Genomic DNA, 13298 nt, shown 5'->3' on the forward strand with positions numbered 1-13298 from the left:
TAATATTTTCCTTTCTTTGAATTTAAACTCTGGCACCTTGAAACGTTAGAGAATTTGTTGAAAATAAAATTGACTTTCCGAAACAATGATTTGCTTTCTGCCTTTTTTTTAATCCTGCAGCCAACTCAAGGTCATCTCAAACAAAGAACAAAATAGCTTCAAACCTCAAAACTTCCAGGTAATTTGTATTTGTAATGACACTGGGAAGTGAAATAGCTCAAAGGTAGAGCAAGTACTGTTTCTCATAATTAATCCTGTTTATTTTTGCAAAGATGAGTATAACTGTGCATGAAGCCAGACAGCTACCTGGAATAAATATTGATCCTGTGGTGTACTTGGAGATTGATGGCAAGAAGAAGAACACATCCATACAGAAATCGACAAACTGCCCATCCTTCAATCAGGTAATCATGAAGTAGGATTGCAGCAGGCATATCTGTAATATTATATCACTATTTGAAAAGACAAGGGGGTTTCTCTCTCCTGATGTCCTGGCCAACAATCGACCAAATAATTCACTTCTCGGCTGTTTGTGGGACATTGCTGTGCGCAAATTGGTTGTCGCGTTTACCCACAAAAATGCACACTGCTTTACAATATATGTGTGAAACGCTTTGAGATGTGCTCCCAAATTGAAAGGCCCTATATAAAATGTGAGTATCATTATTTTGTAGCTGAAATTTCCATTCATGTGTTATTACAACATGACAGAGAAGCCATTTTATGTCTCTCTCTTTCTCTCCAATAATAAGCAAGACATCTGTAAAGTTTCCAAAAGCAATGCTATTGAGCAGGTTTTTCTAGTCTCCTATTCTCCCTACTGTTTAATGAATTATTTATCTTTTCTGAAATGAGAAAATAATGCATAAAGACTTTCAGACAGGAATATATAACCTTTTACATCATTAAATACAAAAATCTTTCTGGGAAGACTTCACCGAAGAAGCAACAACTGCCACCCCCGCTGTCTGTCAGCCCACAAACAATACAAAACATTAAAAATATAATGATGACAACGGGATTGAACATGGAGCATTCTCATTCACAAGCTAGGAAATAACTTTATGGGGTATAGTACATAGGTAGTTTGGGATATATGTTCATGCAACTCACCAGGAAGGTGGAAGATGAACTAGATAGACCTATGTCTTTTTTGTCTAGCATTTCTTATGTTGTTATGATCTTAAACTGGAAGTCACCGCTCTAATTATGAGCATTGTTTGTGGCTGAAATATTTGCGTGATTTGTTAACAAATTTGCTAAAATAATCATAGTTTCTCCCGCTGTCCTGGTCAATAATTACCCTGGTAAAACTGATCACTCACTCCATGGCTGTCTGTCGAACATTGCTGTAGGCAAATTGGCTGCCACAATTGCCTACATATATACAGTCACAGACTATGCAATAAATCCACAAAGCGCTTTGAAAGACATTGACGATATGATAAAGTGCTACACCCAATGCAAGGATTATCCCTGAGAAGAATGCAGTATCTTCCAGCGCTGTGCAGCTGAGAAGCCACATGATAATGTGAATATTCAACTGGACTCTGAATTTCACAAAGCTCAGCTGGTACAGCAGTGTGCTTCACAAGTGCAAAATATTCATTAATGCAGGTATATTGGTATTTTAATTAAAGCTGATTGACATTCTCACAAAACACGTTTGAGAAACCCTGACTCTCAAGCAATTTCAATAGTATTTTATTAGAATTTGTTAACCAGTTTTTCTTCAAAGAAGCTAGTCAGTTCTAGCACAACCTTTGTTGTCAAAGAGCATCGCAATTCCAGCACTCAGTCTGACCTCACCCTGCCATTGTCACTATGGTAACAGCCTTAGGCTATTCCAAATTGAAACGCTAATCTCCCTGACAGAAATATTCCAACCTTTCCAATGAAATAGATTACATTGATGCTGCTGTTGCTGCATCTCTGACCTTTTTTTAATTACTTTACCTTTTCACAGAACTGAAATCTCAAGCGTTGCTTAAAATACTGGCCTCCCACTTCTTATATTCCACTCCACTCAGTTATGTGCTAGGCTCCTGTTAGCCTGTTCAGAGGTTAATGTTTGAGACTCTTTGTGAAGTTCCCTCCAATGTGAAAAGTGCAATAAAAGTTGTGGAGTCCTGTAGTTCAGCTGCAAGCGAGACACCTGGTTTCAATTCCAGGCAGGGCAAAACCTTGTTTCCTTACTCCACACGCCTGATAATAATCCCTCCAAATCAATAATAATAAATTGGTCACTTCAATCCATGACTGTTTGTGGGACACTGCTGTGCGCAATTGGCTGCCGCATTTCGCCCACAAATATACAGTTAATGTGCAATTGTGTTAAAAATTGCTGATGACCCCAAATTGGGGCATAGCATATTATGACAAAGATTGCCAAAGACTTGAGGGGAGTGTAAAGATGGCTGATAGGGTAGCTAGGTAGCAAACACAGTTTAATATCAACTATTTGAAATAGTATATTTTGGTAGTAAAAATAAGAAAATGAAATGCTGTACATCTTAAATGAAAAACCTTTTAATAGAGGTCAGAGAGGGACCTTGGTCTATAGATCCACAAGTCATCAAAAGTGATAGCGCTGGGGAAATAAAGTCATAAAACGGCAAATTGAGTCATTTATTTTCTATATTGAGGCATACCATATATTTGCAAGTTCATGTTGAACTTATATAAGACCTTAGCCGAGTTACAGTTGTGTGCAGGCTTGGGCATTCATTAACCAAAATAACAAAACCAACCCTTGCAATTGATATCGCATCTTATTACATTATTGAATCTGGTTGTAATGTAGAATTGTCTGTTACTACTGGAGTTACAACAAAATGACAACAACTTGCATTTATTTACTCCCCTTCACTTACAGTGGATTGTGTCTTGGTTTGACGCTGAGCTGGAAAAGGAGGGGGAAGTGAAAGGCTTCAGATGTGATTTGAATATGGGCAAAGAGGGGGCAAGATTGAGGCAGGGAAATCCAGAGATTCGGGACATAGTAGCTGAAAAAAAGCAGCCCCAAAAATTATTATGACAGAATTAGATAGATGCTTGGAAGAAAAGAGTATTAAAGAATGTTGGGAGCAAACTAAAGAGTAGGATTAGATTAGATGGTTCATGTAGAACCAAATTGCCTGCTTCTGTGCTGTAACATAAACATCAACCATGTGGCCAAAGCAGTCAAGTGTAATCGCTGGCCTCGGAGTTCACACCCCCTCCCTCCATGATGATAACTATGGCCTGTTTTTTTATTGCAGTTTTGGTCGTTGTGATAATTATCACCAGTGATAAATATCACATGCTGCACTTTCCTCTCCAATGAATATATGAAATAATTTTCATGCAGTGTGATTTTAATTATTTTTTGTTCATCTTTATCCAGGATTTTACCTACGAGTTTTATGAATCGCCAGATCTGATGATGGATAAAATCCTTCAGATTTCAGTAAGTCCTGACTGACATCCTGGTGGGAGAATATAACATCTATTATGTATGTTGTTTACAGTTGTGCATTGTGACTTTTGTATGTGGATAATGCATCTCCTCTAATGTATCGAATAGGTGTTCAGCGCCAACAAAATCCCTTTTAAGAAAACTCTAATAGGAACATTCAAGATAGACGTGGCAACTATTTACAACCAGCCAGGTAAATGGATCTTAAACCTCCATCAAGCTGATGTTCTGGGGACTAGAAATAATGGTTATGTGTTAAACATGAAAAACAAACACTGTTACTTCAAAGCAAATCAAAATTCTTTGTGGAATGGGATGAAAATTAGCTCCATTTTGTGTCTAAGTACAGTTAGATACTGCAGGACTTTATTTAGTAGCTAACTGCAACCTATTTTAAGAATTCGGGGTTTGCGTCGCATCTGTTTTTTTTAATCCATCCCATATTTTGTTGCAGATCCACTGTCTGTTTTGCAGTGGATTGATTGCATGTTTGGGGTTAGACGAAGGTACTCGGTACAGGATATGATATGATTATACGTGAGGTAGCATCCGTGTTGCAGAGGGTAGTACAGTGAACAGTAGCGTAATGTATTGGAGTTGTTTGTCATAAATAATAATAATCCTTGCAGATGATGTAGCACCTTTCACATTGGGGAGATATCTCAACGCACTCTAGATGATTTATTATAAAATATTTTCACTGTGTATCGTGTAGTTGCATGTGACAGCCTCTGTAAATGACACCTCTTCTCATGACTAATTAGCTTAGCTAATCATTCCTCATTGCTCATCCCTCTAAAACTGAGGATCATCCTTATTGTTCTCCTCAGCACTACATCTCAGGTCTGAGCAGTCTCCCTATGTTATAGTGACCAGAAAGGTACACAGGACTCCAGGTGCAGGCTGCTCACAGCACTATTTCGCTTGAGAATGACTTCTAAGGATCTAGACTTTACCAATTCGGTAATGTAATCCAGTATCCTGTTTGATTTGCTTATTGCTGCCTCTGTTTTTGACAAGTGAACAATGAGTCAACCAACATTCCTAGATCGCTTTTAGCGTCACCCTTAGGAAGTTCTATCCTGTCCATGAAATACTTCAAGCCTTTCTGTTTCTTCTTACCATAGACCACATGTTCCATCACAAGTGGGCCATTTTAACAGACCTCCAGGACATCAAAGCAGCTATCAGAGGTTATGTAAAGTGTGATGTTGCAGTGCTACAAAAAGGGGACACAGTAGAAAGCTCCAGTGGGTCTGGGTCTTTTTCAAATTATATTGAAAGGTAGGTTTTTGCCGCTAGAACTTTTTTGGTTTTATTTCAATTATCAAATAATGTTTTATCTGGATTTCAATTGTGCTAAACAATGATAAGAATCCTTGCATTCATGATAATGAGTCCTGTAGCTCAATGGTTAGAGCACTCGCCTCACAAGTGAGAGACCTGGGTTTGATTCCCGGCAGGGCGAAACCTTGGGCAAGTTTCCTTACTCCACACACCCAATGATAATCCTTCAAACAAAACCAATAATAAAATTGGTCACTTCAATCCACGACTGTTTGTGGGACACTGCTGTACGCAATTGGCTGCCGCATTTTGCCCACAAAAATACAGTCAATTCACTTTACAGACTATTCTGTGAAGCGCTTTGAGAGGTCTAGAAGGCGTGAAAAGCGCTACTTCAAATGCAAGGATTATTATTATTATTGTAATGCATTTCACATCGGAAAAACACCGCAAAGTATTTATAGGATCCACTATACCTTGTAGCGACTGTGCATTTAGGAGGTGAACGTAGCAATCAAATTGCACACAGCAATGTCCTACAAGCAGCCATAAAATGAACCATAAATTTTATTTGGGGGAATTGTCTACACTCGGAGAAACTCTCGTCTCTTTTCAAATAGTGCCTATTCAGGTAGATGTTAATGATCCCATGGAGTTTGGAGATTGTTCTCATGGCTGTGGAACTTTGCTGTGTGCAAATTGGCTGTCACTGTTTTGTCTATAAATATAATGATTACAACAACAACAACAACAAGATTCCATTTATAGAGCGCCTTTCACGTTGGGAGGACGTCCCAAGGCGCTGTACAGTTGGGTCAGGACCCGAGCAGGGGGGAAATGGTCAGGGTGAGGGGAGGGAAGGGAGGGAGCGAGGAAGGGGTAGAGAGTCGAGAGGGGAGCTGACTGCACGATCAAAGAGAAGGGTCTTGAGACCGGCCTTGAAGGAGGAAAGGGAGGAAGCAAGGCGAAGGCACTGGGGCATAGAGTTCCAGAGCCGAGGGGCTGAGAGGCTGAAGGCCCGGCCACCGATGGTAGGGCGGTTGGGGCGGGGGATGTGGAGCAGACCGGAGCCAGAAGAATGGAGGGTACGGGCAGGTAAGTAAGAGGATAGTAGGTCAGAGAGGTAGGAGGGAACAAGGCCGTGAATGGCCTTGTAGGTGAGGATGAGGATCTTGAATTCGACATGCGACAATATGTTGTAATGTATAATATACATTTAAAAAGACAAATTCTTTCTGATTTCATGGTTGTAAATTTATTGAAGAGTGGAAAATATCTAGTAATATTGACCAGTAGAGATTATCTAGTATTAGTGACCAGCGGAAACTATCAAGTAGTAGTAATCATTGGAGAATATCTGGTAATATTGAAGGGCAGGGAATATGTGAATACTCTCTGTGCTATCGTTAATTTGTGGTTTTGTTGGATTCTGGATACTGGTCTTTTCCCTTTGATCCCTGTTGACTCATAATTTCTTTTGAAATTATTGTTCAACAAAAGCAAAACCCACAGTAAAGTAATCTAAGGAATGAATGTAACAGCAGTTTATGAGGATTTGGGGCAAAATTTGCAGAGTTTAATAATTATCATCACAATTAGCAGTGTTTAGTGTGAATCGAGCTTCACACTGAACCTGCTGTAATACACGTAATCAAAAAGCAAAATATTACAGATGCTGGAAATCTGAAATAAAAACAGAAGTTGCCAGGAACACTCAGTAGGCAGAATCTGTGTAGAGAGGAAAGTGAGTTAAAGTTTCAGGTCGAATGAACTTTGGTCAGAACTGGGGGATGTTGGAAGGGAGCAGATTATAAGGATAAGCAGAGAAGGGGGACAGGAAAGAAAGACAAAGGAAAAATTTAGGTGGAGGACAGAAGATGATGAGATCAGAGGTGTTGATGGTGCAAGACAAAAGAAAGCAATAAATGGGAGATTATAGAAAGAAAAGATGTGCCTGAGACCTAGAGGATATGTGAATGGTTATTGAAGCGGGGAGGGGGAAGGCAAGCATGAGAGAAGATGGGAGCTATGTTTAAGGTCTGTACTGTTCATTTAATATAAAGGTGCACATTTAAGCATTCATTTCCTTGCTCAGCATCGTTGTGTATGTAACTAATATCTCTTAATTTATTCCAGGAATCTCATGCTTCCTAAAGGGATTCCAGCAGAGCGATGTTGGTCTTTATGGAGTATTAAGATTTACAAGGCAGAAGGGCTTCCAAAGATGAACTCTGGAATCATAGCCAAACTGATAGGAAACAACATGGTTTTAATTGACCCCAAAGTGTGTGTAATATTTGTTGATCAGCAGGTAAACTCTGTGTAATACATGATGGGATAAAGTTTATCGTCTTTCAAAACTAACACTATTAGTTAGTTTTGAAACATTTGAAACATTTGTTACTATTGAAACATTCCAACATTACAGACATCACAAGATCACAAGAGATAAAGAAGGCCCTTCATCTCATTTGATCTCATCCTTCTGGAATACCCACCCCAACATCACAGTATCAAGCTGTTAGTTTTAAAATGGAAATTTTTTTCAAAAGTCACTTTATTGGTAGTTAAAACTAACTGTTTAAGTGGCTTGAATTCTCCCAGAATTGATCAAAAATAGCTGCGCTAATGAATGAATCTGGATAGCCAGGCCAAAACGTACACGTGAGCTGCACTCACACATTAGCTTGATGCTCATTAATGCACTAATGCAGTAATGCCACTGAACTGCAAGATTACATTGAAAGTGTGTTACTCAGGTGCTATCATTGAAGAGCTGTTCAGGGTGATCAGAGCCTGATATTACAGCATTTCCAATGTCATAAACACAGAAGAAAACAGCTAACATTAGAAAATGTAAATCAAAAATTGCCTTGCCCCTCATAATTTTACATCCGTGAATGTCTGTGTAGCCTGGTTATCAAGATCGCCTTGATTGAGTAACCCATGAACTGATACATTTTCCTGATAGACAAGTTGCTCTTTTTTGTCCCATTATGTGAGTTAAAGTCCTGATGTGAGGCTTGAACCCACAACCTTCCAATTCAAAGGCTAGAGTGCTACCAACACATTGTGCAGATAATAAAATAAATACATATTTGGCAATAAACAAAGCCTCCAATCCAAATGACAAAGGTTTTCTTTCTTTAGGAGGAGACATCTGTCATGAGATGTACGACCAATCCTGCCTGGAATGAAAAAATCACTTTCATGCAGCTTTTCCCACCATTATGTAGACGCATCAAAATCCAGGTGCAGGATGAAGCAAGCATAGGGGACACAGTCCTGGCTACACACTTCCTCACTCTAAATCAGATCTCTGATGATGGCCCAGAAGGTAATGTACCTTTTACACTAAAGCTATGAGGACATTTTTATTTGTTTAACAGAAGTCATATTTCCAAATCGTAAAACCAATTATGTCTGGGCCTTTATCTATGGAGCGGATGTTTGTAATCTGCACTACCTTTTTACCTTGTTTGAGAACTATTCTTCTGAGGCAGGGCAGGAGATAATATAAAAGGACTGTGAATGGTCTCTGGCATCTCAGCGAAGGAACCAGATCATCACATCCTTTTAGTGTATTACAAATTAATCGGGCTGTTGATTTTTAACATTTCACAATTTAAATCTTCATTAGATGTAGCATTCTGTTTTGTCCTAAGCTAGTGGCAAACCAAATGTAACTTGTCTTACATGTGCTGATGTGCTTTGCCACAGAGGTGAATATAACAAAGATTCGATCCTCAAACCCACATATTTTGAAATGCAATTTGTCAATAGGTTTTCTGCCAACCTTCGGCCCCTCGTGGGTGAATCTCTATGGCTCTGCTCAGAATTTTACAGTGAGAGATGAGCAGCAAAATGTCAATGAAGGCCTTGGCAAGGGGACATATTACAGAGGACGCTTGCTGCTGGCTCTAGAAGTGAGGACCCTGAGAACATCGACCTCTAAAAACAAATTGAAGAAGTCCAAAAATCTCTTCGGAAAAATCAGAAAAAAGTCAAAGCACAAACTGAAAGCTATCCAAGCCACTGAGGATGAAAATGACATTGAGAACCAGGAGCAGCCAACTTCTGTAGTGATAGAAATTGAAGACATTCATCCTCTTCCTGAGGTACGTAGGAACATAGGTACTGGAGGTACATTGGGCGCATTGAACCTGTGCCAATATTTTGTTACATTGTGGCAGCTCTTCCACATTTCTAACACTATTTCTGGAGGATTGTTGGCCAGAACCCTGGAAGAAACTCTTTTAAATAGTGTCATGGTCGATGTTAAACATCCACCTGAACAAGAAGGTAGGACCCTGGGTTAAATGGCTCATCTGAAAGACTACCTCTCCAAGAATGTAGCACTCTCCCCCCAATACTGCACCACAGCTTCAGCTTGGTCTATGATCTCAAGTGTCAATATAGTATTTGAACCAACAACTTTCTGGCCAGAGGTGAGAGTTCTACACACTCAGAGATGACCTCATAGCGATTTGTAACAGATAAAAGAGATTGAAAAAGTAAACCCAGAACAATCAGATAGCATGCAACAAGATAGTAGTACTAGAGGACACAGGTTTAAAGCACCAAATGACAATTTCTGCACAGATATTAGGAAGTATTTATTTACCTAGAAGGTAATGAGCGATTGAAACAGGTTACCAAGAAAGATGGTTAAGGCCTACACAGTGGACTCATTTGAAAAACAGCTTGATGCTTTAAGGAGAGGACTTTAGGATGACCATTCAGACATATAGGGTGGAGAGAGATGGCATCAAATGGGCACAAAAGGCCATTCAAATGATCTTGTGACTGTGTAAACTGACAACTCAGTGTCTCACTTAGCTCTCACTTTTCATAAGGTGAAATCCGTAAATGTAAAAAGATTAGTTGTCTGCTTAAGATGAAGCCACTTTATGTGTTTAAGTGAAGTAGTTGTCATCTGTGGTGTGGCAGAAGGCTACAGAATATAAGGAAAATCAGAGATGAGTGGTTCTCACACCACAGTTGTGGATCTGCTAGCAATTAACACATGAGCAATGTTGATTGTGGCCTGTATGTGTATTGTTCACCTTACCTTTCAGTATTCAGTAACCCAAGGAAGACTAAAAAATAATCTCTAACAAATATAATCTGACCTTCAAGATACAGATCAGATGGGCTGAATGGTCTGCTTCCAGGCACCATCATTCTGTATAATTCTCCAATGACTCAGTTGGTAAAGCCACTACCTAATTCTCACTATTTCCTGAGATATGCAGGAACATATACTACCTAGTGTGAAATTGGAGTGCAGGAAAGGTCAAGCTTCACTCCTGGTATGTGCTCAATTAGCTGATCTCAACCAGGGCGGTAATTGGAGTGGCAGCATTAGGGAAGAAAAATTACCTGCTAATGACTGCAATTGGGATGTCTCCTGACGTATTGTATTGTACTGATTTCTACCGAGCTAGAAAATATATTTGGATGTTGGGTGACAAGAAGACAACAACATGACACATTAAATACCCCAGTGAAAGTCAATACATCCAGACTGTGGTGTGTGTGTGTGGCGTGTTTGTGTGGGAGTGGGAGAAAGTGATGGTGATTGTGGTGTCTCTTATTGTTTTAGCTACAATGTAGTATCTGTAAATCATCATAATAATAATACTCCTTGCATTTGATATGTGCTGAAATGCACATAAGCAAGCAACTAGCTATTTTGCAAATCTCATCAATTAACCGGCTATTCACCAGTGAAATTGACGCATTGAATCCCATTTGAGAACATCACATATTAGAGCTCATTGAGTAAAAATGGTTTACATAGAGCTATGGCTAATATGTGAGATTTTATTATAATTTTTATATTATCATAATAAAACCATGAGAGTACAGTATTTTAGCAAAGGTTGTTTCTGGTTTAAACAACTCCCTCTGAAAGAAGATTGCTCTCCGAACCAACGCTACCCCACGTAAAGGGAACTATATAAATGCAAGATGTTGTTGTCTTTATTGATGATTACTTGAGGTTAGTAGTAAGTAATAAGGGAACACATGAGTAAAGGTTAATTGTGGTTGGCCAGTGGAAGCAATATATACATTCCTGGCACAAAGAAAAGATCATGATAGTATAGTATACTGCCTCATGATAGAAACGTTGTAATGGGGGCAATCCAATAGCACTCATCCTTTTATCTATTCATTCTTTACAAGTGACTAACACACAATGTACCCTGATTGAATGGTTATCTGAGCTAATACTGTAGTCCTAATTGTTCCATTAACAGGGCACCATTAACTGGGGCTATCATCAGTTATACATGGCAAGATGTCAGAATGACTAATGCTAGTGTTTCTGTCTTCAGGATTTTATGGGGAGTAAAAAAGAGTTTCTCCTCTTTGTCACATTTCTGGAAGGGACCATGATAGACAAGAGCCTGGGCTCAAAGCCAATCAGCTTCGAAGTGTCAATTGGTAAGACATCAACAAAGCTTTCCTTGCTAAAGTACCATGAACATTCATAGTATATCTCTAAGTGACCAAGTTTGGAGGAAGTATTTAAACAATGCAGCATTTAGAGCAAGTTGTAAATTCAGTTCCAAGTTTTTCAGCAGGAAAAGTCCTGTGATATTAGCTTGTTTTGCATTATTTTGCTGAGATAAAGCAATTCAGCACAAATCCTATAATCTGTATGCCTGTTGTGAAATAATTAGAGGTCACAGGAAACCACAGAGATAAGGTGGTGCAAAGCCATGGAGGCATTTAAACATAAGGATAAGCATCTTGAAGTTGATCCATTGAGGATAAGGAGCTAATGGAGCCAGACAAGGATGGGGATGATGCGTCCATGGAGCATAATGTGGGAGAGGCTGTGAGCTGCAGAATTCTAGATGGTCTGGAATTTGTGGAGAGTGGTGCTTAGGAAGCTGGAGACAGGTTAACCTTATCATTATTGACTTGGATTACTGTTGAATCACCTAGTTTTGCCAGAAAGGTTTTCTCGGAGACAGAGAGACTTATGTTTACCTTCTATTCCTAAATGAGGATTTTTTAAAAAAAATACGCTGCTGATTTTATTGACCTCAAAAGGATGGGTTCCAATTGGAAAACCCTTGAGGTGGGGGAAAGGACGAGGTGAAGCGGGGGAATTATGGTCTTGTTACAAGTGTTATTCTTTTCCAAAGGCAATTATGGGAAATTGAGTGCACAGACAGAGAAGAAAAAGGTAAAGGCCCGGGCGGAAAGTGAAGAGGCGGAACTTCTGCTGGAGGATGAGGAGGAGGATCAGAGAAGTGACACTGAAGAGACTCAGCCCTGTCACTCGATCACCCCACCTCATTACCCCATTGAAACTAAAGATGAAAGGTTAGTTTTTTCACATTCGTTGTACTTTACGCTCAAAGCATACCATTATTTTGGAAAATATCACAATAACTGACATTTGCTAGCTAGTGTGTCACCCAGTTCTGAAACACAACAGAAGTTGTTACAAGTGCTGAATACTCGCTGTCGCTTTAAAACCAGAGTAAAACCTGGCTCAGATATCGAGTTTCTAGAATCCAAAGCTTCAGATTCTGTCGTTAAAGGGAAGAAAAAAAACAACAACAAATAAACAAAATAACAAGTCATAGGTCAGAATTAAAAGCACAGATGCACTTGGCAGAACAAATGCTGGGAGTATCAGGGGATTTTGATGGGTGATTAAATAGAAAACACTATTTGAAAACAGATGAAAGGTGAAATGTGGAATTTGTTTCTTTAAAACGTTACATCAAGTGATGTGAAATGCAACTGAAGGAAAGAAAGGAAAATATAGAAAATTCTGGCTGAGCCTGAGGGAGAAAGGTTGATATGGCGTCAGCAGGTCACAGAGATAAGAAGGAGTAAGGCCTTCCTAAGGTGGGCGAGGAGGATTTGAAGGGATGAGGATTTTGAACACTCTCCTCTGTGAGGGTGTGGAGCCAGATGAGGGTGGGGGGGTGATACTTAGGGTCACAGAGGCTGGTGTGAGAGTGGACACATCCTGCAGAGTAAAGTCCACTTGAATAGGCAGACAGTACCTCATTTAATGTCTTATCACAAGAACAGTAACGTCCAGCACTGAACCGGAGTTTCAGCCTGGTCTGTGTGAGTTCAAAGTTCCTATGTGGGGCTTGAAAGTACAATCTTCTGGCTCAAAGGAAGGAGTGCCTCCAACTGAGGCAGGCTGATACCTAAATGCAAGATACTGTGTGTAGAAAAAATAAGATATCAACATAAATTCCATAGATGGGATAGATATTCCAAGGGAGAAGCTGAAAGAGATGTAGGGTTGCTGGTTAACTCACTAGTGACCATGTTGAAAGAGTGTGAGGCAGCAATAAACAAGGCAAAAAGGATGCTGGGTTATACAAATCAGTTGAGTTCAGATTAGTAGTAATCTTACTCAGCCTCTACAGTGCTACACCTAGAGTATTGTATTGCTACTAGAATAATGGAACTGCCCAGATCCTAGAGGAAAACAACGAGGATGATCCCCAGTATTAGGTACATGAGCTATGAGCAATGATTAGGCAAGCTCGGGCTCTTCAATCATGAA

The 13298-nt window shown here is 39.6% G+C and overlaps 1 protein-coding gene across 1 annotated transcript in view; it reads left to right on the top strand.

The window, feature by feature from the left end:
* Nucleotides 1-272: 272 nt before the first annotated feature.
* The window catches only part of LOC103185112 (fer-1-like protein 4), a 64078-nt gene continuing 51052 nt past the window's right edge, over nucleotides 273-13298 (top strand). Inside the window, exons 1-9 of the mRNA XM_042346998.1 lie at nucleotides 273-404; nucleotides 3386-3448; nucleotides 3566-3650; nucleotides 4585-4741; nucleotides 6881-7055; nucleotides 7895-8081; nucleotides 8528-8862; nucleotides 11086-11194; nucleotides 11905-12085. Of these exons, the coding sequence (XP_042202932.1) occupies nucleotides 273-404; nucleotides 3386-3448; nucleotides 3566-3650; nucleotides 4585-4741; nucleotides 6881-7055; nucleotides 7895-8081; nucleotides 8528-8862; nucleotides 11086-11194; nucleotides 11905-12085 (1424 nt within the window). The remainder of the gene's footprint in view (nucleotides 405-3385; nucleotides 3449-3565; nucleotides 3651-4584; nucleotides 4742-6880; nucleotides 7056-7894; nucleotides 8082-8527; nucleotides 8863-11085; nucleotides 11195-11904; nucleotides 12086-13298) is intronic.

Source organism: Callorhinchus milii, unplaced genomic scaffold (genome assembly GCF_018977255.1).
Source record: "Callorhinchus milii isolate IMCB2004 unplaced genomic scaffold, IMCB_Cmil_1.0 Scaffold2, whole genome shotgun sequence".
NCBI lineage: Eukaryota > Metazoa > Chordata > Chondrichthyes > Chimaeriformes > Callorhinchidae > Callorhinchus > Callorhinchus milii.